The following is a 26,111-nucleotide window of genomic DNA, read 5'->3' as shown; positions in this document are numbered from 1 at the left end:
CCAATAATGCAGAGTGACCAGTGTTTGTGCCCCCAATAATGCAGTGACCAGTGTGCATGCCCCCAATAATGCAGAGTGACCAGTGTTTGTGCCCCCAATAATGCAGTGACCAGTGTGCGTGCCCCCAATAATGCAGAGTGACCAGTGTTTGTGCCCCCAATAATGCAGTGACCAGTGTGCGTGCCCCCATTAATCTGGACCGCCGAAGCGGTCTGCTTCCTTCTGTCATCAGCGGGGGGGTTAGAATTGAGAGGATCAGAGTGGCTGTGTTTAGCGCTGCATGATTACAAAAAGCCGAGTACAAGTTCTTCTTACCCGACGGAGAAGATGTCCTACAAAGTCCCGCCTCCTGGACACCGGCTCCTATGATAGACGTCACCAGTGTTCTGTCTATCATAGGTAAGAGCCGGCCCAGGAGGCGGGACTTTGTAGGACATCCTCTCCGCCGCAGAAGAACTTGTACTCGGCTTTTTGTAATCATGCAGCGCTAAACACAGCCACTCTGATCCTCCCGATCCTCTCCATTCTGTCCCCCGCTGAGACAGAAGGAAGCAGACCGCTTCGGCGGTCCAGATTTTAAATCCGTGTGGGTCCGGAGGCGGCCCGGAGTCCGCCTATTGAGGACCCCGGTTCTAGAATATAAGAAAGAAATGTTAACTTTTCTATTGCAAAACCATGAAAACTTTATAACTGATAAAAAATGTGTCAGAGAGCTTGTCAATTTATAAGCGGGAAACGTTTCTCAGCACTCAAAACAGGTTTTCAAACGAACAGAAGAAACCTACTTTCTTGTTTTAAAAAATAAATAAAAACAGAGATCTCAGTTGCAAACGTGTATACACATGAGGAAAACGGAGACCACTATCAAGATGCCTCTACAAGTGAAGTCCTACTGAGATTTAGAAGACTGCCAAAACTGACGGCATAGCCAAAAAATGTACTTACTTTAGTATTGTCTATATAGGATTTAAAGTAGATGTAAACAATAACTGAATAACATCTTCTTTGGTAGAGTACTGTGCATAATATACTGTAAAACTAACTGTTTTTATTAAAATACTTGTTTCCCCTTTTTTAATCCATTGTTGCTGATCTTCTGTGGCCTCCTAGTGGACACTTCATATCCTAATTTTTAAATTTTTGTGTACTGTGTGCTCAAAACAACCACTTGAAGCTTCCACTAGAAGCCATACGACAGGGTGACAATTCAGGAGCAAAATTGGTAAACAAGGACATACTGTTGTCCTCCTGTAACAGGAAGTGCCAAAACAACAACCTTCATAGTAGAATTGCTAAGTACTTATTAGGTTAAAGCTGCAGACCTAAAATATTGAAAATTATTTTTGAAATTATATTAAATTAAAAGGATTATATGAGATTTTGGTGATTGGTTATATAAACACTGTATGCGTTAAAGTGTAACTAAAGGCAAGACTTTTTTTAAGTTTTGGTTAGAGTGGAGAGGGATTAGAACACCTGTCAGTTTCTATTGCTGTCTGTGCCCCCTGTTAGGGAGATTAACCCAGTCTAAAAGTAATGTTCACCAATATTACCAAAACTGAAAGTAAAAGAAAATCTTAAATTGACATCAGAACAATAGAAGAGGGGAAATCTTCTAATGGACACTCTAGTTATGGTGACACCCCAGGATTCACTCATTTTGGAGGAATTTTCTCTCACTTCCTGTTTTGACTATAGGACAGGAAGTGAAGGAAAATCTCACCAATGGGAAAAAAAAAACTGAGGGGGGTTATAATCCTCCATTGTCCTATCCAAAATGAAAAAAAAAAAAAAATTTGCCTTTAGTTCTACTGTAATATCTATACTCTCACAGACTGAAGTTCATCCAAACATGCAGAGCCATCTTCATAGTAGTTGTTGGTTTTCACGTATACCTGCTAACATAGGTACAAAAAGAGGTTTGCTTGATTTATATTTTGGAATTGATTTATATTTTGGAAACAGTTGTTAAATTCGGTCCCTTGCTAACAGGCATGGCTATGGGCTTATTCAGATGTGTGGCGAAGAGGCAGTAAAAGCAGAAGTTCAGCCATAGTCATTTGATTACTGTTAGCAATTCAAAGCCATCATCTGTATATTACAAGTTCCAAAGAGAGGTCGAACAGATCTATAGTCTGAACAGGATAATACATAAGGCACTACAGAAACAATTGCAAACCTGTGCAGACTAGGAATTTACAGAAAAAAACACATTACATATTGCTTGACATGTAAGGCAGAATATTGAAATTCACCTGTGCCAGAACCAGAGATTAAAGGGAGATTTACCCAAAAAAAGGAATTTGTGCGCTAAGTCCTCCTCCCTCCTCCTCTACCGCATTTGGCAGGTATTTTTTTTTTTGGGGGGGGGCAGGTACCTAGTTTTGACAGGTAATCATTCCCACTATCGTTCAAATCTCCTAGGCGATCTGAGCGGAAGTTCTCCTCTCCCCCTACCTCCCGCAGTCTTCTTGGAAACGCCCTGTGATACTACATGGAGTCAGTTTCATCAGATTTTACTAGAACACCTGTTAAGTTAGTGTGAAAAATGCCTATTAGTCGAAAAGTAACCAACAGTCAGGAAAAAAACGTATGTAATACCTTTCTTATTGGGTCTTGTAAATAGCAGTCTATAATTTTGTCATATAGGTGCTTCCTCTCGTACATAAATTCACAGATCTGATAGCTGCACATAGAAAAATAAAATAATCACATTGTTAAATGATTGACTTGGACTTCACCTGTTATTTTAAAAATAAATAAATGTATTTTTGTGGAAAAGTTGTCATGAAAACATTTTTCCCATTTAAAACCTAATTGCGAACCAATTATTGATTACCCAATTATGTTTATTTTCACCCACATGCATGTTTCTATGAAAAGTCCCGTACACACGCACCGATTGTCGGCCGAACGATCGGCCGTCTTTTGTCCAGTGCTGTCGTGTTGGTTGAAAAGTGCTCAAGACTGCACACGAATTTTGTCGGCCAACAACAACCAACTTCAGAAGTGATGTCATGTGATGGTTAACTTTCCGTGTGTTTTTTCTTCTCTGAGCATGCCCAGTCTTGCTCATCTGGCTTTTGTCGGCCGAAGTCTGTACTGACTGACGAACAATCGGCCGTTCTGGTGACGGCCAACAAAAATTTTATAGCATGCAGACCAGATTTTGTTCGGCCGAAAAGACGCAGTCGGTTGTCGGAAGCATCATACTAACAAGCCGACAATCGGCCGATCGGACGTTGGCCGAACATTTACGGCCGACAATCGGTATGTGTGTACGGGGCTTAAGTGTTCGATCATATTACTGCATTTGTGCACGCATCCTAAAATGTAGGTTTCAGTGTAGACATTACTAAGTGGTTTTGAATGGCTTAAGAGTAACTAAGCCGGAAAATAGGTCTTGGATCTAGTACATTTGCACAGTAGTCTCCAAACTGCGGCCCAGGGGCCAGATGTGGCTCTTTGGCCACTTTTCTTTTCAGTTATATGAGGCACTATTCCTCCCGCTGAAACCAACCGTGGGAAATAACTCATGCCACTGATACTAACGATGGGGCTATAGTCCTCACATTTTTATCAATGATGGGGCACTATTCCGCCAAATGACACCAACAATGGGACACTATTTCTTCCACTGATAATGGGGTACTGCTCTTCCTCCTACTAATAACCAACCCTAAGGTCATGCTTATTCTAATTGATGTCGGGCCAATATTCCTACCACTAATACTAAATGATGGGGCACTACTCCTCCCACTGACACAAACAATTGGGCACTATCTCTTCTACTAATACCAATTATGGGTTAACTACTCCTGCTCACCACCAACCCTAAGGCCATGTTTATTCTGATGCTGTTCTTTTTTGTGTTTATCTTCACTTTTAGGTTTCTGAGCGAAGTAATCCTCCAAGCACAAGTGTCCATGAAAAAAGTGTCTAAACTTGTATTTATTGTATTGGTATCTAACCAGGTTACATTGCAATGAAATGTGTTTGATGCACTACAAGAGTGCTTCACCTGCCTAGAGGGCAGATCACACTTTCTGTATGCATAGCAAATCTTTAATACACTGGGAGAAATCGTGCAAGCAGAAAAAAAAATATTTAGCATATGTTTTTCTTGTATATGTAAGTTTTACCTAGTCAATACATTCAACTTTTACTGGTGTTATTGCAGTGTGATTGTAGAGTGTCAAGAGGAACAGAACTGCAGTGAAAATTACAGGCAAGTTTACAAATCTGAAGTTGGCTAACTGGGGAGGAAGCTATTTGAATACAGCATTTAACATAACTATATAAGGAATATTAGCATATCAAGAAAATGTATATAAATACATAAAAGAATAGTCTTACAACTGAGCTCGTTCTGCTAGCTGGATCAGTCTGTTTTCCTCAAACTGAACTACTCCTCCAGCCTGAAGCAGCTCGAGAAGAACCTGAAAGAGAAGCCAAAACAAAACTAGGGTATCACTGCAAGCCACAGTACATTAAGCTAAAACCAGAGGGCATAATTTATATATCTCTATATATACAGTCCTGTGCAAACGTTTTAGGCAGGTGTAAAAAAATTCTGTAAATTAAGAATGCTTCCAGAAATAGAAGTTTAAAAGTTTATTTTTTATCAATTAACAAAATGGAAAGTAAATGAGCAGAAGAGAAATACAAATCAAATCAATATTTGGTGTGACTATATTTTGCCTTCAAAACAGCATCAATTCTTCTAGAAACACTTACACAAAGTTTTTTAAAGGCACTTTGCAGGTAGATTGTTCCAAACATCTTGGAGAACTATGATCAGATAGAGATTGTGGTGTGGGTTAGTGACATGTTCAAAAAGGCACCAACATCTGGGATAGAAAGCATATACAGGAACGTTTTTATGGCATTTTACCGGTGTAATAAACACAGTAAAGCCAGAAAGAAATGTTAAAAAGGCACATTTTATTAATACATCTTCAAAAATGTTTCTATAAACAAAAGATATAGAAGTTTAAAAATAGGCAACTTGTCTCTTTTAGCTCAGTCCCAGAGGGTATTTTTGCAAAAGGCGGTAACAAAGTGGTGCTTATCCCGACATGTTTCACCATGTAGGGCTTCCTCAGGGGATTTGATAAATAGTCACTATTCAAAAAACAAAATATACCATCATAATATACAAAAATTATTCAAATAACAAAATACAAGTACATATATCAGCAGATCAAAAAGTCAATTAATATTAATTTTTGCCAAATGTAGATACTCAACTGTTTACCCAACAAGGTCCCCCAATATCCCCAGAACAGGGACCGCCAAGGCGATGCAGAGGACACAAGGGGAGCCGTGCAACTGCAGAGAGCACATCAAGACCAAGCTATAATATACAGGTAATTATACAATAATTAACAAGCTCCACAAGGTGGACACCAAATAACATTAGTAACACACTGCCAGATATGGTTTTAAAGCATACTTACAGATCAAGTTGCTAAAATAAAGTGAAAACAACAGAGGATGCCAGTTTTAAATGTCAAACAAGGCCACGATGGGTAGCTGAAATAGTGTATAGCAATATAAAATGGGGGATTTTAGGACTGCAATTAGTCTCCAAAGTGAACAACAGCTTTTATATTAGACGTTTTATATCCATTTTATCTCTATGGTGTATATTAGGAAAAATAACTTTTTTATTCTTCAAAAAGTTGTCAGTGAATTATTCAAGTCACTGATCTACATTGTTACAGACAACAATAATATTAACTGACTTTTTGATCCGCTGATATATGTACTTGTTATTTATCTGATACATTTTTGTATATTATGATGGTGTATTTTGTGTTTTTTAAATAGTGACTATTTATCACAGCCCATGAGGAAGCCCTAAGTGGCGAAACATGTCTGGATAAGCAGCACTTTGTTACCGACTTTGGCGAAAATGCCCTCTGGGACTGAACTAAAAGAGAAAAGTTGCCTATTTTTAAACTTCTATCTTTTTTGTTTTTAAAAACATTTTTAATGATGTATTATTAAAATGTATTTTTAACATATACTTTCTGTCTTTACTGTGTTTATGGCACCTTTAAAATCCCATAAAAAACGTTCCTGTATATACGATTTTGGATGTAGGTTGCCTCAAATCCTTCTTTTGTGGATGAAGCTGCCTCAAATCCTTCTGTCTCTTCATGTGATCCTAGACAGATTTGATGATGCTCAGATTTGGCTTTGTGGGGGTGAAATCATCACTTTCAGGACTCCTTGTTCTAATTTATGCTAAAGATAGTTCTTTATGATAATGGCTGTATGTTTAGGGTTGTTGTCCTGGTGTAGAATTAATTTGGGCCCAATTACACACCTCCCTGATGGTATGGCATGATGGATAAGTATCTGCCTGTATTTCTCAGCATTGAGGACACCATTGATCCTAACCAAATCTCCAACTCCATTTGCACAAATGCAGCCCCAAACTTGCAAGGAACCTCTACCATGTTTCACTGTTGCCTGCAGGCACTCGTTATTGTACCGATCTCCAACACTTCGGCGAACAATCTGCCTCCTGCTGCACTCAAATACTTCAAATTTTGACTCAGTTTAAAGCACCTGCTGCCATTTTCCGCACCCCAGTTCCTATGTTTTCGTGCCTAGCTGAGTCACTTAGCCTTGATTTAGTGTCAGAGGTATTGATTTTCGGCCACAATTCTTCCCTGAAGACCACTTCTGACCAGACTTCTTCGGATAGTAAATGGATGTACAGTACCTGGGTCCCACTGGTGTTGGTCGGTTTTGTGCTGATGGCACTGCTGGACATCTTCTGATGTTAAAGGGAAGTAAGCCTGATGTGTCTTTCAACTGTTGTCCAACCACTGCGTAAACAGTCCTCAACGTTGCTAGTTTCTTTGTTCTTCTTCAAAAAAGCTTGAACACCACAAACTGAAACCCCAGTCTGCTTTAAAATCTTTGACTGGGACCTTACTGATGCAGTATAACTACCTTGTGTCTTGTTGCTGTGCTCCGTTTTGCCATGCTGTATGACCTGCGACATGAAACTGTCTTCCACAACCTCACCTTAGTAACAGAGTTTGGTTGTTCTTCACCCAGGTTTAAGCCTCCTACACAGCGGTTTCGGTTAATAACTATTTTTCAACTGACATATGTAATTGGTAATCATTAGCCCCTACTTGGTATAATTGGTTAATTATACACCTGGTTCTAATCCTACAAAACCACTGACTCTGTGCAAGTGTAGAAAGTTTGCAATTAAGAATTGATGCTGGTTTGAAGGGCAATCACACCAATTTGATATTGATTATTCTTCTGTTCGCTCACTTTTCATTTTGGATAAAAATAAAGAAATAAAATATACAATATCTCACAAAAGGGAATACAACCCTCACATTTTTGTAAATATTTTATTATATCTTTTTATGTGAAAACACTGAAGAAATGACACTTTGCTACAATGTAAAGTAGTGAGTGTACAGCATGGGTGTCCAACCTTTTGTCTTCTCTGGGTCACATTGAGTGTAGAGAAATTTTCTCGGGCCGCATATAAAATATATACTATAGTTAAGGTATATAAGTAATAAAATGCCGCTGTGCCCTTCCCACGCCACCTCGCACTAATTTAACCCAACTAGAGGATGATCAAATTAAATTGAATCAGTATACAGAGGTTTACTTCTTCTGAGCGATAATAAAGGAACACTCTAACCACCATGACCACTTCAGTGATTTGAAGTGGTCATGGTGGTAGGAGTCAAAAACACTGCATATGCTCCCCCCACCCCCCTCTGAGGCAGCCTCTGCCTACCGTTAGTTGGAAGCTGCTGTGACCGTGCCCCTGACCTGACTTCCTTCCTCCCCAGCAAAAAAAGAATGGTCAGGGGGCAGTGGGCCGCATTGCCTGAGGTTCCGGGCCGCAGGTTGAACATGCCTGGTGTATAGCTTACAGTGTATAACAGCGTAAGTTTGCTGTCCCCTCAAAATAACTCAACACACAGCCATTAATGTTTAAACTGCTGGCAACAAAAGTGAGTATACCCCTAAATGAAAATGTCCAAACCAAAGTGTCAATATTTTGCATGGCGACCATTATTTTCAAGCACTGCCTTAACCCTCTTGGGCATGAAGTTCACCAGAGCTTTAGGGGTTGCCACTGGAGTCCTCTTCCACTCCTCCATGATGACATCATGGAGCTGGCGGATGTTAGAGACCTTGCGCTTCTTCATCTTCCGTTTGAGGATGCCCCACAGATGCTCAATAGGGTTGTCTGGAGACATGATTGGCCAGAACATCACCTTTACCCTTGGCTTCTTTAGCAAGGCAGGGGTCATTTTGGAGGTGTGTTTGGGGTCATTATCATGCCCTGTGGCCCAGTCTCCGAAGGGATGCTTCAGTATGTCAGAGTACATGTTGGCATTCATGGTTCCCTCAATGAATTGCAGCTCCCCCAGTGCTGGCAGCACTCATACAGCCCCAGACCATGACACTCCCATCACCGTATGCTTGACTGTAGGCAAGACACACTTGTCTTTGTACTCCTCATCTGGTTGCCGCCACACACGCTGGACACCATCTGAACCAAAAAGGTTTCAGGGTCTTGGCAATCGTCTTATAGCCTAGGCCATCTTTGTGTAGAGCAACAATTTTTTTTTCAGATCCTCAGAGAGTTTTTTGCCACGAGGCGCCATGTTGAACTTCTAGTGACCAGTATGAGAGAGTGAGAGCGCTAACACCAAATTTAGCACACCTGCGACCTTGTACCATTAACGAGTCACATGACACCGGGGAGGAAAAATGGCAAATTGAGTCCAGTTTGGACATTTTCACTTAGGGGTGTACTCACTTTTGTTGCCAGCGGTTTAGACATTAATGGCTGTGAGTTGAGTTATTTTGAGGGAACAGCAAATTTACACTGTAAACTCACTACTTTACATTGTAGAAAAGTGTAATTTCTTCAGTGTTGTCACATGAAAAGATAGAATAAAATATTTACAAAAATTTAGGTGGTGTCCTCACTTTTGTGAGATACGATATATTTTTTACAGCATTCTTACATTACAGCATTTTTTCACACCTGCCAAAAACTTCTGCAAAGTACTGTATATCTTATATTTCGCTTTCAATAGCTGGCTGACAGAGTAGCCAAGAAGCCCCTGTGCAAGACCAATTTTTGGGCCGTCCATGCAGCTACTAGCACAAGAAAAAGATTTATACACTTTTTTTTTTTATTTACAGGCTAATACTTCTTCTAATTAGAAACTAGAGATGGGCTCGGGCGTGTTCGACTTCCCACTTGCCCGAACCCACCAGGAAGCCGACACTGCAGTCCGCTAATCACAGGCAGCGAGACATTTCCTAATCCACTGCTGCACAGATCGGGAAATGTCTCAGTGCCTGTGACTAGCGGAATTCAGTGTCTGCTTCCTGGCGGGATCGGCACGTGCGAACTCAAACACGCCCAAGCCCATCTCTACTAGTGACAGCTAGAGAGAAGTGATCCGTATCAAATTCTTTGTGACAGTGGGATTTGTCCTTGTATCCATCTGACCAATATAAACAAACGGACCTCTATCAGAGGGCCCTTGGGCAGCCACACAGTTTGCAAAAATGGTATGTTCACACCTGACACTTTGCTCATTGAAAATGTAACCTTTTTAACTGAATTACTGTAAGCAGGTTGTATGAAATTACTGTGGCATAATTTTTCATCTTCAACAGAAAGAAATCTGTGGTAAAAAACGTATGTCTTAGGATTTATAATATACTGCATACTGCTAACAAATAAAATTATAAGATTGCTAATTCCATTCAGAAAAGAAAAGGCCACAAACTGGGTGCAAAACATATTCAAACAAGTACAGAGATAACCATGTTGGTAACAAATTTGCATTGAGTGCAGTTACATAATACTTTATACATTTTTTATGCAATACTGTTTATAAGCTGTCACAAAGAAAAGTCTGACCTTACTATCAATAGCTATAAACTGTAAGTTCCCAGGTCTAAAAAGTTTGTTCAGACATGTGGCAGCTCTTGCTGGCCCTTTGAAAAGCGATTTGTGGTGGATGGCTTGTCAGAGGGTGGTTGACAGAGTTGATATATTGCCTCTTCACCTTCAAAAGGCTGAACCCATGGCGCTGCAACTTCAGACATTGTACAAGCAGGAAGGGGACTTATGCAAAATAAAATAGCCTTCATGCAGCCCAATGAGGACCACTCTTGTCGTGTGGCATTTGGCCAGGGCTAAATACCATTCTCCTCTGACCCTTTCACCACATACACCCCTGTGGTGTAATCCCTTATCTATGTAGTATCCCTGATCCAGTGGGCGTCCTAAAGAGTAATTGGCCTGAAGCACATTATGTCAGGCAGGAGACAAAAGGTGTTTTTCTGAGCTCAAGGCTAAATACAACCTTCCTAATAGAATGTTCTTTATGTATTTGCAGTTAACACATGCAGTCCAGGCATATTTTCCCACTCCCATCACTTTGGAGACTCACCGTACTGAGCGTACTGAGCGGTTGCCCACCTCAAGTGAGTTTGGGAAACGCTTACCTTCACTATACCTCAGACTCTCCCTAGTTTATGCCACTAACTCAACTCGTACCTATCGGAAATGGAATGCTGATCTGGATGAGGAAGAATGAGAAATTTGCACTAATCATTTTGTCATGAACATGATCTTTGCTAGAAATTGGTTTATACCAGTGGTCTCCAAACTGCGGCCCTTTGCTTGCTTTTATCTGACCCTTGGGGCACTATTGTGCCACTGACACCAACAATGGGGCAATAGTCCTCTCTCTGACACCAACTATAGCAGACTATTCCTCCTATTGAAACCAATGATGGGGCACTATTTCTATCATTCATACCAACAATGAGGCACTACTCCTCCCACTGACATCAATGATGGGGCACTAGCCTTCCCACTGACATCAATGATGGGGCACTATTCCTTCCACTGACACCAATGATGGGCCACTATACCTGCCACTATCCTCAACAATGGGACACTGCTCCTCCCATTGAGATCAATGATGGGGCACTATTACCCCCTCTAATACCAACCATAGGGCATTGTTTAATCCCACTGAAGCAAGGATGTTTTCTTCCCCCACTGGCAAAAGTTTGCCCCCCCCCCCCAAAGTTTGAAGGAGAGTAAACTGGCCCCTTATTTACAAAGTTTGGAGACCCCTGGTGGTTTATACAATTAAAGTTTCTGAGTGATATTTCCCATTCAACTAATCCTTCATGCACACATGGTATGGACATGCCCCCCCCCCCCCATCCCATAAGGCTGGGTTCACATGTATGCCGTGCAGGACACCGCATGTGATTTGGATAGGAATCGCACCACATTCCTATTCAAATCACATGCGATGCTTGTGTGGTGTGATTTGCGCCATTAATTTTTATGGTTAAAATTACACTGCATCTGCAAAAAAAAGATGCAGGTCTCTATTTTTTTCCCTGCACTGGAATCTGAGCACATGGGTGTTCACGCCTACGTAATATGATTCTGTCAATCGCACTGCATTTTGCAAACTGTTTTGGGGTGTCGTTAACATCCGCTGAAGTTCGCATGAAGGTTGTGATATTTCAGTGCAGTGCGGGAAACGCCCAGATCTGCTGCATTTCCTGCACAACATATATGTGAACCGAGCCTCACACCTTTCTGGGTGGCTGACCTTAATAGGCTGTGCAACTCAAACCTCGGTTTGGACTCCAAAATACTGGGAATTCTTGAAGGACTGGATTTATTTTTTTGCTACCTTTTATGCCCGCAGAGAGATTCACAAAACATGGAAGTCACTTCACCTTCCTACTTGGCATCATGGCGTGCCGCTATTGATAATGAACAAGAAGTTTGATAGGATTTGGTCCATCTGGATAGACTCCTGGGGATCAGTCTGAGTCACTTGTTCAACCTGGGGGATTGTATAGCCGAGCAGGTCTTCACTTTCTGAGTATTGTGCCTATATCTACAACTAACCTTTCCCCCCTTCTTTCTTCCTTCACCTTGAGTGTCCTCTCTCTCTCATTCCTTGTTCTCTTCTCTTTCTTCCCAGTTCTCTACCCCACACACACTTTTTTTTCTTTTTTCTTCTTCTTTCTCGCAGATATGAGATTGTCCAGCTGTTGACATATATTCTCCTTAGTGGGCTACTTCCTTAGCATTTATTTCAATTGCTTTTAAATCTGCCTTACTGCAGTTTTGTATTTTATTCTGGATCTGGAATAGCCACTGGACTTCTTGGGTGTCACCCTCTACATAAGGTTTTCTATAAGAACTGAGATGGTCTAGATCTGTATCTTTTATCCTGTCTAATGCATGACATTATGCTGCATCGCTTGTATCTGACTTCTTATTTTTCCTCAATAAACATTTTCTACTTGTGTCAGTCTGGAGGAGTGGGCATTCCTAGGCAGACTGTATTTGCAAGCAGATCAACCTCATGTGATGCTAAGACTCCATGATTGAAAGAAATGAAATTCATCTTTACATTGTTAACTAGGTTAAAAAAAGGACACAAGTCCATCTAGTTTAAATAACTGAAAAAATAAATAGATGAATAAACTTAGTGTTTTCTCCCCCGACACTTCATATTCCTGATATGTCTCCCATGGCTCTTGGCCTAGGAATCGGCCAACTCCTGTCTGTGAGAGCAAGAGATGGCGTAATTCTGATGGGACACATGCTTGATGCTTGGAAGTATCCTGATCAAAGGGATTTGTTTAAGCGTGTTTGACCATTCAAGTGATGTTCCACTGGATCCGTTAAGAGGCTTATCTATATGTTGTCACTCGGTGGTGGATGCACAAGAAATTGGGAGTGTGGGGAAACTCATATGTGAAATGGAATGCGGATTCAACTTTTGAACTTTATCGCATATGCACACCTTTAGAACCTTTGCTGATTTGTTCTTATGGATTTCATCACATTCACACTTTTGTATAAAACATTTGTGTTTAAAGGCCTATATGTATCAATGCATCATAAAGGGATGTTTGATTTAGCGCTACCTTTTTGTTTTTAATATTCCTGATATGTGCCTGCTGTACCATGTACTTGTATGCGAAAGTATTCTGTTCTCCTTGTATTGCTTGCTTTGTGTGAAATCCCTGGTGTTCCTGCCAGTCCCTCTGCTTTCCTATTAAAAACTGACCACACTAAGCAGGAGAGCGCATCATGGTCAGTTCACTAGCTGTGCTGGAAACTAAGTGTACTCTCCTCCAATGATCAGACTTGTCCTGACAGGCCCCCGCTGCACAGCCATTCCCTTGCAAGCTCAGTGCACTGCTGCTTCTCCTCCCCCAGCTCTTATGCAGAGTAAATGTGAACGCTTAGAAAAAAAGGGGGAAAAAGTGTTTATAATGTTTTTTTTTTTTTTGTTTTTTTTTTAGCTCTACAGTATACAAAAATGCTTTGATTTAATTTCTATTTTAAACTGAATGGGTTTGTTTTACAAGGTGATCGTTTACATTCACTTTAATTAGATAAAAGGGAAGGAATGAGCTAGAGGATGCTGGACATCTTTCATCCGGGAAATAAGGAGAAATCTATCTGACTTTCTGCAGCCTGTAATGCATATTGTGAGAAGTTCACCGTGTGCAGTGAAATCATACTAAGCATTTTCAGTACAGCTTCAAATTATATTTCCTATCTCAGTTTAAATGGCAATATATCTGCTTAACACTCCCAGTTTCACTTAAGGTTTATGCAAATCCCCAAAGCTTATGTGCTAGCATTACTCATAATATGTAATATTTCCTGTGTTCTTTGTAGTATTGCCTTCCCACACAGGATCGCTTTTCTTTTATCAGAGTACCCACATCCATCTATAGAGTGATAACAATGGAGTGCACAGATTTCCTTGAAGACCCAGCATTGTCACCCTGTCAGGAATGCATCAGGACTACATGCATGCATGGTCATGCTCTGAGAACTGACATATTAACCCAACAGTGATGGCTTGCATTCATAATGACTCCCTGTGCTGCCTATTGATGAGAATGACAGCAGCTTCTGTATTATGTTGCTGGTTCTCTGCTGCTAAAATCTGATGTAGAAGAAGGGCGCAGCAGAAATACCAAGGCATGCATGTCCTTACCATGCTAGTAATCATGGGATATGTGGTCCCTCAGTGGCATCACACGAGGCCTAAATGATGTACCAAGAAGTCCTGACAAGCTGTGCTGAAACATTGGAACTTCAAAGAAATCTTTGGAACATTATATTGATGCTGCTGCATAGCAAGAGGTTTGTATAGAGAGGGCTTTTTTATGTGACCATTTTATATTACTGTACCTACTAATGCCACTAAAAAGACAAATGATCATGCCACATTTTCCTGATGGATGACCTTTAAAGTGAATAAATAAGTAACTGAGGAATCCAGCTACAAGAGCTTGCTATTATTAAATGACCAACTACATTATTAAAGACATCTTCATTCTGGAAGTGGGCCCACACTCCAACCACTGGGGTTTCTGAGAGACAGAAGAATCTGGTGGGTGTTCCTGTCCCCTAAGAACATCAGCTCTGGATGAAGACTAGCCTATGTTCCATCCATGTCCATAATCTGTTTTTAATACTGGAAGCCAGTACCTGCTGTCTTTCTGAATGTCTGGAATCATCATCTGGACTGCACAGAAATTCTAGGACCTGCACGAAAAAAAGGATTAATACCATAAGAAACTACAGTTATTGAATGACTTTAGCATTTTAAGTGCACAAACCCCCCCAAAAATAGTTTTCACTCCTGTACTGCTGGGAGAGAGTCTTCAGAAAGAAAAATATTTCAGCCCTCCCACCTTGTTCAGCACTGTTCCATAGGACTTGTGGTAATAAAACCTTGTTGCCTATTCCTGTTCAAGTGCCAGGAATAAAATCATAACCCTTTGTAAAACGGTAGGCATATTTCATGCATTCCCTAGTAATTGGAAATTATTAAACTACTGTTCATATTTCTATGTTCACAAGGCAGCTTTGTCTACCTGTCAAGAGAACTAGAATGACCTCAGGGAGACAGTAGCATATCAGATCTCTTAGATGTTTCTCAATGTTGAAGGCAGGATGAAGGGGTTGCTAACTGGAAGTTTTTTGGCCAGACTTTCAAGTGGGACCCAAAAAGTGTACAGGCATGGCAAAGCTGCACAGTTGTTGTTTTTTACATATATTTGGCACCTTAAGTGCTTAGGCTATTTTCTGGAAAAGGAAAGCTTAGCTATTACTGTAAAGTCTCTTTCCTGCTCTCTTTGACAAATGCCAGCTCTTAAAACACAACTTTTAACTCAACTATTCAAACAAGCAAATAATCTGTCTTATTGAGTTCTCTTGGCCTACCACTGCTTACTATTCCAATGTCAGCTTATAAATATACTATATTAAAAAAAAGTGGACACCTCTCCAAATTACTGAATTCAGGTGTTTCCAGTAAGGGATATGGTTAAATTTACACAATACAAGAATCATTTAGACAATTGTTTGATTCCAATTTTGTGGCAAGAGCTTGTGGCAAGGAGAGTTTTTTTTTTTGGTTCCAACATGAATTTTTGATCCATCTAAAAACATGTGCTTTACACGAGAAACATTCTTTGGCTGGATGTGTTTTTTAGCTTTTAGCCTTTGGAGTTGATGACTAAAAAATAAGTGTGTCATTCTGTGCGTGCCCTGGATGCCCTGAAAGCCAGCTGCATATAGACATGATGGTTTGACAAGTTTGGTTTTTCAGAACTTAAAAGTTAAGCTTTTTTGGCCATACTTCTATGGCCAGTTCGTTCGGCATTCCTGTAATCTGTTTTCAGCCGACAGCGTGCTGTCGGTTAATGTCACAGAACCAGTCCAGGCTCTGAAAGGATCTGGACCATATGGTCGGGATCCACCCAGAAGCCTGAACAAGCAGCTGATTTATGCCCCGTACACACGTGCAGATCTGAAGACTTTTGTCTTCAGATTTACCTTTTCTATGTAGTGCAAGGGCCTGCCGGATTGCATACAAATTGAAAGTGTTTAGGTTTGACCTCATATTATATGGTTTTGGTAAGTCTGCAGACAAAAGTCTTCAGATAATCTGCACGTGTGTACGGGGCATTAGCCTCTCAGTGATCTGCTGGGAGACTGAGCCAGCCCCTCCTGCCACATGCACAGGTAGGGCTCCAGTGAAAGCTGGAGGGGCAGAGGAGAGAGACAGTGACTGACAGTAAGAGCTCAGAACAGAGGGGGAGGAGGGAGGGGGAACTGAGCAATCAACTGTGTTTGATCGATCAGTTCTCGCTGCAGAGCCAGCAGGGAATAGATGCACCATCGGATCAATACTGCATTTACCTGAGTGAGTTTCATTGTTTTTTTAAAACCCCAAACTTATCTTTTAAGTGACCTGCACAAAGCCTTGGTCTGAACCATAATAAACACCTCTGGGTTAAACAAACGCCAAAGGTGAGTAAGGGCTTCTCATCCAGCATCTTTACCCTAGCTTGCAAAGGCTCTTTTGGTGAAAAAGGCATACATTTCCATAGACATACTCCATAACATTATAAAAAACCTTCCCAAAAGTGTGGAAGTGGTTAGGAGCTGCAAAGGGTGGGCTAACTCAATAATAATGCCTATGGTATAGATGTCCAACAAGCTTATATTGGTTTGAAGGTCAAAAAGCCACATACTTGCAGCCATATAACAGCTTATACCTTCCCAAGTTCTCTTGAAGAGAACGTAAATGCTATGAATATATGCGTTTAATACCTCTGTTATCTATTATAGCTGAAATATATAGTTTGTACTGCAGAGAGGAGATAATGTTGCTATATTAATCACTGTGATTAGTAAATGGCTTTGAGACTCTAAAACTAATAAAAGCATCACACATAGGTTTTTATGATAAATGTAGAAATTACTGTAGCGTAGTTATCACCATAATTTCTTAGCTTAACGGCAGCCTGAAACAGTATTTAAAAATGTGATATTCACAATTCTATGCTATCATAAGACAGCAATGTTCAATTTTCAATCTCCCAATGGGGTTTCAGGCGGTCTTTAAACAGTACAAGTATTATTCTCCGTTCACATACTGGCGTATTGGATTGCAGGAAAAATCACAGCTGTTCTGCCCACGATCCCAAATCATTGCACATCGTGGGACACCCGTGCGATTCATGTTACTTGCAATTGAAGCCCAAACGCAGCACAATTTTGAAAACAGATTTGCGGGACGCGTATCACCCAAAAAAAGCTTTACCGCAATTTATCGGGCGACAATCACGGCAAAATCCCGCCGTGTTTGGGGTGCCATTGCAAGTCACCAGAATCCCATGGCGGCACACGATTTGCAATGATTCGGGAATCGATAAGCCAGTATGTAAACGGGAGCCTTAAGATGGAATTTTGAATAGAGTCATGACATTTTGGTACTTCGGTTAGACTTTTTTTATGGCTGTATACACTACATTAGGGAGATTTACTATCATTTCCGATCTAAGTGACAGTGGACGGGAGATATAACCAATTTTGGACACATGCTATAATATTTTAAAACAAAGACCAAGTAAGTGAGAGGAGGAGCTTGATCTGTGCTCCCTCCATCAAACTGGAGTATTCGCAATGTGGCAGTGTACAGTACCGTATCTCACAAACGTGAGTTCACCCCTCACATTTTTGTAGATATTTTATTATATCTTCATGTGACTACACTGAAGAAATGACACTTTGCTACGATGTAATGTAGTGAGTGTATAGCTGGTATAACAGTGTAAATTTGCTGTCCCCACACAACCATTAATGTCTAAGCCGCTGGCAACAAAAGTGATACACCCCTTAGTGAAAATGTCCAATTTGGGCCCAATTAGCCATTTTCCCTCCCCGGTGTCATGTGACTCAGAGTTACAAGGTCTCAGATTTGAATGGGGGGGGGGGGGGTAGGTGTGTTAAATTTGGTGTTATCGCTCTCGCTCTCTCATACTGGTCAGTGGAAGTTCAACATGGCACCTCATGACCAAGAACTCTCTGAGGATCCGAAAAAGCTTTAGTCACTCAGTTTTGCAACAAGCAGTGTCAGAAGAATTATAACTCCACAGAGGGGTGGGTGCTGTGTCAGGCAATGAACATCAGAGAAATGGATTTTACAGTAAGTCAAAAATCCCATTTTCTCTTTCGTTCATTGACGGGCACAGCTCCTGTCACTCTTGACCATTGGGACGTCCCAAAGCATTGTTAAACATGAGGGGTGGGAAACAGAAAAAAAATTCCCAAGGCTAAACATTAGCCAACCAGGCAACGGACTCAACCAAAACAACTGGAGCCCACCTGAAAAAAACAATACACCCTCAAAGAGGATCAGGTCCTCTTAAACAGCAGAAACCTTGCGGCCAAAGGAAGCATCCACAGATGCCAACACATCCACTTTATAAAACTTTTTAAAAGTGTGCACCGACGACCAGGTGGCCGTCTTGCAAACCTGCTTCACTGACGCCTGATGGAAGACCCAGGAGGCACTAAGCACCCTAGTAGAGTGCGCCTTGACAGGGAAAGGAGGAACCTGACCCCTGATGGAATAGGACTGAACCACTGTCTGTCTGATCTATCTGGAAATGGTCGCAGAGGAAGCGTAAAACCCTTTGTGAGGTCCATCCGTAAGCACAAATAGAGAGTCTGACTTTCTGAAAGACTGGGCAGCTGCCAAGTACACCCTAATTGCCCAGACCACATCCAAGGCATGCAAGGCAATTTCCTTCAGATGTTTAGGCCTGGGACACAGGGAAGGCAACACAATGTCTTCATTCAAATGAAAGTCAGAGACCAGGAAAGTAAGTAAAGACAGACAGGGATGAAGCACCACCTTATCCTCACCAGATAGATAGAGTAAACGACAGTATAACCCCGCCAGTTCAGACACCCTATGCGCAGAGGTGATAGCCACCAAAAAGGCCACCTTCTGGGACAGTGTATGCAGGGGAATCTCCCAAATATTTTTAAAGGGAGGCTTCTGTAGAGCTGTAAGAACGAAATTGATATACCAAGGCGGCAACGGAGCCCACACCGGAGGGACCAAATGTCGGACACCCTGAAGAAAGGTACGCACCAGGGAGAGTGTGGCCAAAGGCGGTTGGAAGAAGACCGTCAAAGCCAACAACTTAACCCTTGATCTTACTCAAGGACAACTTCTGTTCAACCCCCTGTTGAAGGAAGGTTAAGATCCAAACCACTGAGAAGGAGCGAGGATGCACCCCAAAAGACTCATACCACGCAATGTACGTCTTCCACGTACGATGGTAGATCTTCCTCAAAGTAGATTTCCTAGCTTTTAACAATGTAGGAATCACTGACTCAAACAAACCTCTATCCTTTAGCACCGGGCGTTCAAGCCGTCAAAGCCAGCGAATGTAAAGCCAGATGGACGATTGGTCCTTGGGATAGCAGATCCTCCATGAGAAGAAACTTCCAAGGAACATAGGTGACCAGCCGCACCTGATCGGCGTACCAAGCCCAGCGGGGCCAGTCCGGGGCCACTAAGATGACCGATATCCCTTCTGCCTCGATCCAGCGTAGCAGTCTGGGCAGAAGCTTGAGAGGAGGAAAGGCTTATATCAGATGATACTGACCCCCACAGGGGCACCAGCACGTCTGTGGCGTCTGCCAGTGAATCCCTTGATGGAGCCACAAATCTCTGCACCTTTCGGTTGAGCCAAGATGCGAACAGATCCACCTCAGGAGTGCCCCACCAGAGACACAACTGCTGAAACACCTCCAGATGAAGGGACCACTCCCCTTTGTCCAAAGCCTACTGAGGTAGTCCGCCTGCCAATTTTCCACCCCGGGAATGTGTACAGTGGAGAGGGCAGGAACGAACCGTTCGGCCCACTTCTTGTTCCCCCTTGGTGATTGACGTAAGCCACGGCAGTGGCATTGACCGATTGAATGCGCACTGGGCATCCCTGAAGACAAACCGTCCACTGTTCCAGACACAGTCTGATCGCTCAAAGTTCCAGGACATTGATCGGCAGTCTGGACTCTTCCAGCGTCCAGATCCCCTGAACAGAATGCTTGTCGAGGACGCCTTCCCAGCCGGACAGGCTTGTATTTGTGGTCACCACTGTCCAATACAAGGGGAGAAAGGATTTTACCAGCTGAAGCGTCGGAGAGTGAAGCCATCATATCAGGGACTCCTTTGTTCCCAGACTCAGCCGAAACTGATTGTCCAGAGACTGCAGGGTCTTGTCCCACTTAGTCAGAATCTCCCTTTGCAGGGACCTCGTATCGAAAACGGAACCGCCTCAAAGGTAGATACCATTAGGGCCAGTACCAACATGCTAGTCTGGAGGGATGATCATCTGTTGGATAGCAGGAGATAAATTGCAGCCTGCAGTTTTTGGAGTTGGACCAGAGGAAGGAGCACTCTAGCTACGGCCGACTCCAGAGTCAGGCCCAAATAGTCCAGCTTTGTGGATGGAACCAGGGCAGACTTCTGAAAATTCAGAATTAAGCCGAACTCCCGCTGAGTTCGTATTGTGATCTCCAGGTTCTCCATCAGAGCAGAAGGAGACTTCGCTCACTGAAGGAGATCATCCAAGTAGCCCAGTACTGCGATCCCCATTGGCGTAGCAAGGCTAGCACTGGAGCCAACACTTTTGTGAAGACCTGAGGAGCAGAGGCGAGACCAAAGGGTAACACCACAAACTGATAATGCTCCTCTCCCACAGCTTAGCAGGGAAAATGCTGGTGACTGCCAAATATTAGAATGTGAAGATAGGCATCCTTGATATCTATAGAGGCAAGGAAATCCCCCTGATGCAGGGATGCCACCACCATTCGAATGGACTCCATTCTGAACTTCTGTACCCTCACAAAGCAGTTTAGCGCTTTGAGATCCAGGATTGGACGCACTTTGCCTTCCTTCCTGGGGGACTGTGAACAGGTTGGAGTAAAAACCCTGAAAACTTTCTGACGTCGGAACCAGAAAAATCACCCCTTGAAGGTTATGTACAGCCTCAAACAGACCTTGTAACCGGTCTGGGGAAGGAAAAAACCCATGCCGGGGGACAAGAGCGAAACTCGATCTTGTACCTGGACCGAATGACTTTGTGGACCCACTTGTCTTGTACCAAGGAAGTCCACGGGTCCGGAAACCAGCAAAGACGTACCATCACACCCGATATGGGTGAGGCCGCACCTTCATGCAGAAGGAGCCTTGTCTGCGGGTCTTGAGAAGCCCGATCTCGGCTTGCCAGACCAGGTTTGTTTGGATCCGCCAGAGGAGGTCCTGAAAGGCTTCGAGCCCTTGTCAGTCGTCCCTGAGGAAGGAAAAAACTTCTTATGAGCTGAGAAGGAAGGTACACATCTACGCTGAGATTCCTTGCCCTTAGTACCCTGCGGAAGAAAGAAAGAAACCAAAACAGAGAGGCAAGCCATCAGAGGAGCCGCATCCATGAGGCATCACAGATAAAGTGCAGCCCTTGGACCAGCGGGCCCACCAGCTCAGCAAAGGCAGGGGGGAGGGGTTCTCCCTCCAGGTCACAACGTAGGAGCTTAGCGCACTGGTCAGAGTTTGGGACACCAGGGCAATGGTAAATACCGGCCTCATCGCCGAACCAGCTAAAGCGTATATACTGCGGGCCACAGCCTCAGCCTTCCGGTCAGGCTGGGGTCTCGTCAACCGGAATCATGGTTGCCTTTTTTTAAATCTGGAAACCGGAGGGTCCACCACCAATGGGACGGTCCACTTTTTAAGAAGGGACTCTTAATAGGAGTAACGCCTAGCAAATCCCTTCGTAACCCCTCGGGTACGATTTGGTCGTCCATACTTTTTTGTGACAGTTCTGTCAAAATAAGCAGGGAGAGGAAACACCTTTGCCGCTCTGGATGGCTTGTGAGTGCCAAAGGGTACCTGCGCCTCCGTTGCAGCTTCAGCTGCATCCTCCATCTTCAGGGTCTCACGCACAGATACAATCAGTGCATCCACCAGCGCCTTTTCATGCACGGTCACAGACGTGGAGGAATCATCCTCACTATCTGAGGATGCCAGGGGCGTGTTCGCAGACCCAGAAGGGTGACCCACGTCCGCGGCAGCCAAATTCATTCACGATCTGATGAGACAGAGGAGGCAGGGCAAGGCGGGGGGGCCTTTTTGCTAGCTCATCACCTGCAACCCGCATCCACCAGGGACACAAGGGACTCCATGTCAGTGCATGGATGGTTGGTTGGGACCCGGAGGGCCCTGCAGCCTCAGAGAGGGGATCAGGTGGGGAAATGTCCAAATACTCCATGAGTCACCAGGACGACCCCACAAAAAAAAGTGTCACACACTAAGGGACAATCCCCACTGCGATGGCAGCACCTCTCCCCCCCCCCCCCCAGTCGCCATGCACAAGGCACAAAGTGATCCTCAGCAGAGAGGGAGAGGACCCCACCAGACTCACCAGCCGCCAACAAAGGCACCTGCAACCACCAGGAGAATCTACACTACACGTGCATCGATCAGGAAGCTAAATGATCCAGGAGTCAACACCAGGGGATAAGGAGGGGTTCCCACCGCCGAAAATCGCCATCCACAGGGGTCCGCTGTCATGGCCGCCGCCATTTGCAATGCAAACGACAAGAAAATGGGTGCCGGACTACACAAGCATGGCTGCTGTGTATAGGAATACACAGGCTACAACAAAATGGCAGCGCTAAGAGGTATATATGGATCCAGAAATGTGAGCCAGGCCTCAAGGACGGATCCAGGCAGGATGGGGGGCCCTGGCAGAAACCCCCACCAGGTTCAAATCCCCCCCCTGCACAGACGATCGTCTGGTCGCCGGTGGGGCACCCCTCAGCCCCCATCCCAGGCCAATGAACAGATCACCCAAACAGCTCCAGTGTACATGGAGGGCGGGGGGGGGGGTAAGGCTGAGGGACTCGGCAAAAACAGGGGGGGGTGTCTGCGGGAAAGAGGGGAACCCAGGGGTTTGACTGTTCCAAGAAGAAGCCCAGGTGCACCCCAAAACTCTCCAGGGTCAGAGGGGGGACAGCTACTCACCATACCAAGAACCAGGTGGGCACCGCTCCAGGCAGATCCTCCTCTCCATTGAAATAGGGGGCTGTCAGCTGGGAGGAACACTGCAACTCAGACCGAGACCCGGTCGTATGCGAACTCGCGAGGCTTTTAACTCGCAGGGGGAAGCCCCTGTCCAGGGAGTCTATGTGCGCTCACTGGTCAGACTGGGGTGACCACTGAATTTAGATTATCCAGCCCGTCGCCCAGTCCAGCAGTTGATAGCAGATCTCACAGGAAAAATCCAGGAGGAAAAAACTTTCTTTCTAAAAATTTTTGCCAGGACCAAAGATCCCAGCAAGGATCATGCTTATTCCTGACTAAGCAGAAAAAAACAGAGTGCCTATAGCAGAGAGAGGGAGAATACCCCCTTGGACTGCCCATGGGTGTAGCCAGAAGTTTTTTTTTCTGACTAGAGTCCTACGCATGTAGGGGGCAGTATAATCCAGTGGTCAAGAATGACAGGAGCTGTGTCCGTCAATGAACAAAAGAGAAATAATGGTGGCCACATAAACTATTGACACTTTGGGCCCTATTTGGACATTTTCACTTAGGGGTGTACTCACTTTTGTTGCCAGCAGTTTAGACATTAATGTCTGTGTGTTGAGTTATTTTAAGGGGACAGCAAATTTACACTGTTAAATTGTACACTCACTACTTTAAATTGTAGCAAAGTGTAATTTATTCAGTATTGTCACATAAAAAGATATAATAAAATATTTACCAAAATGTGAGGGGTGTACTCACTTTTGTGAGATACTGTATATTGTGACTCTTGGTCACCTATACCATCTACCCATACCACAACACAGACATTGTTTTTTTTTACACCAACTGCACTGTCCATTGCCAAATTATTACAGACACTTTGCAGGCAGATGACGTTTTGATGGAAAAATGCCAACACTGCATGCCCGCATAGGCAGCGTCAGTACGCATTGGTAAACCTGACGCTGCCTGCATAACTCTGGGGTTGGCACCTAAGTGACTTCCAGGGGACCTAGCACTGCTGGCTTTGCACTGTGACACACACATTACTTTACTGAGCATCATTGCATCCACAAACCTCAATGACTACCACTGCATCCACGCATGGAAAAAAACATCAAAAGGACATGAACGCATAGGCAGTGTGTGTTGATCCACTTGACACTAATTGCATAGCTCCAGCTTCGATGCAGACAATTTTCAGAGACCCTTCACATCTGGTAAACAATGACACACACACACAAACACTTCCTCACTGCACCCACACATCTCACTGACTGTCAATTAGGGCTGAACGATAGTCGATGTGATATCGACTATCGTTCTGCGGGTGTGGGCGATATTCATATCGCTAAAGACACGATATTTAGCATTAGGCAGGGAGAAGTCGGGACTCGGGGGGAGGAGGAGGACTAACAGTGCTGGCAGCCGACACATCCGTTTTGCTTTCGGCTGTGATCGGAATTCCGTCCCTCCAGCCCGATGCAATCCAGCCCTCCCAGCTCTTCCTCTAGTCTCCAGCCGACCATTACTCCACCCATTGTCTGTCCTGGCTGCATCGGGGGCGCGCACGGGGGCGGGATCAGGCTGTAATGTTTTGTAAATACAGGGAGTGCAGAATTATTAGGCAAATGAGTATTTTTGAGGATTCATTTTATTATTGAACAACAACCATGTTCTCAATGAACCCAAAAAACTCATTAATATCAAAGCTGACTATTTTTGGAAGTAGTTTTTAGTTTGTTTTTAGTTTTAGCTATTTTAGGGGGATATCTGTGTGTGCAGGTGACTATTATTGTGCATAATTATTAGGCAACTTAACAAAAATCAAATATACAGTATACCCATTTCAATTATTTATTTTTACCAGTGAAACCAATAGAACATCTCAACATTCACAAATATACATTTCTGACATTCAAAAACAAAACAAAAACAAATCAGTGACCAATATAGCCACCTTTCTTTGCAAGGACACTCAAAAGCCTGCCATCCATGGATTCGGTCAGTGTTTTGATCTGTTCACCATCAACATTGCGTGCAGCAGCAACCACAGCCTCCCAGACACTGTTCAGAGAGGTGTACTGTTTTCCCTCCTTGTAAATCTCACATTTGATGATGGACCACAGGTTCTCAATGGGGTTCAGATCAGGTGAACAAGGAGGCCATGTCATTAGCTTTTCTTCTTTTATACCCTTTCTTGCCAGCCACGCTGTGGAGTACTTGGACGCGGGTGATGGAGCATTGTCCTGCATGAAAATCATGTTTTTCTTGAAGGATGCAGACTTCTTCCTGTACCACTGCTTGAACAAGGTGTCTTCCAGAAACTGTCAGTAGGACTGGGAGTTGAGCTTGACTCCATCCTCAACCCGAAAAGGCCCCACAAGCTCATCTTTGATACCAGCCCAAACCAGTACTCCACCTCCACCTTGCTGGCGTCTGAGTCGGACTGGAGCTCTCTGCCCTTTACCAATCCAGCCACGGGCCCATCCATCTGGCCCATCAAGACTCACTCTCATTTCATCAGTCCATAAAACCTTTGAAAAATCAGTCTTGAGATATTTCTTGGCCCAGTCTTGACGTTTCAGCTTGTGTGTCTTGTTCAGTGGTGGTCATCTTTCAGCCTTTCTTACCTTGGCCATGTCTCTGAGTATTGCACACCTTGTGCTTTTGGGCACTCCAGTGATGTTGCAGCTCTGAAATATGGCCAAACTGGTGGCAAGTGGCATCTTGGCAGCTGCACGCTTGACTTTTCTCAGTTCATGGGCTGTTATTTTGTGCCTTGGTTTTTCCACACGCTTCTTGTGACCCTGTTGACTATTTTGAATGAAATGCTTGATTGTTCGATGATCACGCTTCAGAAGCTTTGCAATTTTAAGAGTGCTGCATCCCTCTGCAAGATATCTCACTATTTTTGACTTTTCTGAGCCTGTCAAGTCCTTCTTTTGACCCATTTTGCCCAAGGAAAGGAAGTTGCCTAATAATTATGCACACCTGATATAGGGTGTTGATGTCATTAGACCACACCCCTTCTCATTACAGAGATGCACATCACCTAATATGCTTAATTGGTAGTAGGCTTTCGAGCCTATACAGCTTGGAGTAAGACAACATGCA

At 43.5% G+C, this 26,111-nt stretch overlaps 1 protein-coding gene across 2 annotated transcripts in view; it reads right to left on the bottom strand.

Annotated features, from left to right (window-relative positions):
• VPS8 (VPS8 subunit of CORVET complex) overlaps positions 1 to 26,111 on the bottom strand; it is a 424,969-nt gene that overhangs the window by 193,629 nt on the left and 205,229 nt on the right. Inside the window, exons 30-33 of one of the 2 annotated variants that reach the window (XM_082262330.1) lie at positions 14,591 to 14,647; positions 4,357 to 4,439; positions 2,602 to 2,686; positions 1,833 to 1,898 (exon numbers count right to left, since the gene is read on the bottom strand). In XM_082262330.1, the coding sequence (XP_082118456.1) occupies positions 1,833 to 1,898; positions 2,602 to 2,686; positions 4,357 to 4,439; positions 14,591 to 14,647 (291 nt within the window). The remainder of the gene's footprint in view (positions 1 to 1,832; positions 1,899 to 2,601; positions 2,687 to 4,356; positions 4,440 to 14,590; positions 14,648 to 26,111) is intronic. The other variant, XM_082262329.1, reaches the window with a different exon arrangement.

The sequence above is a fragment of the Pelophylax lessonae genome (assembly GCF_965119305.1).
Source record: "Pelophylax lessonae genome assembly, chromosome: 6".
NCBI classification, from domain to species: Eukaryota; Metazoa; Chordata; class Amphibia; order Anura; family Ranidae; genus Pelophylax; species Pelophylax lessonae.
Note: the sequence above shows the minus strand (reverse complement) of the source record. Positions and strands in the feature narration are given on the sequence as shown.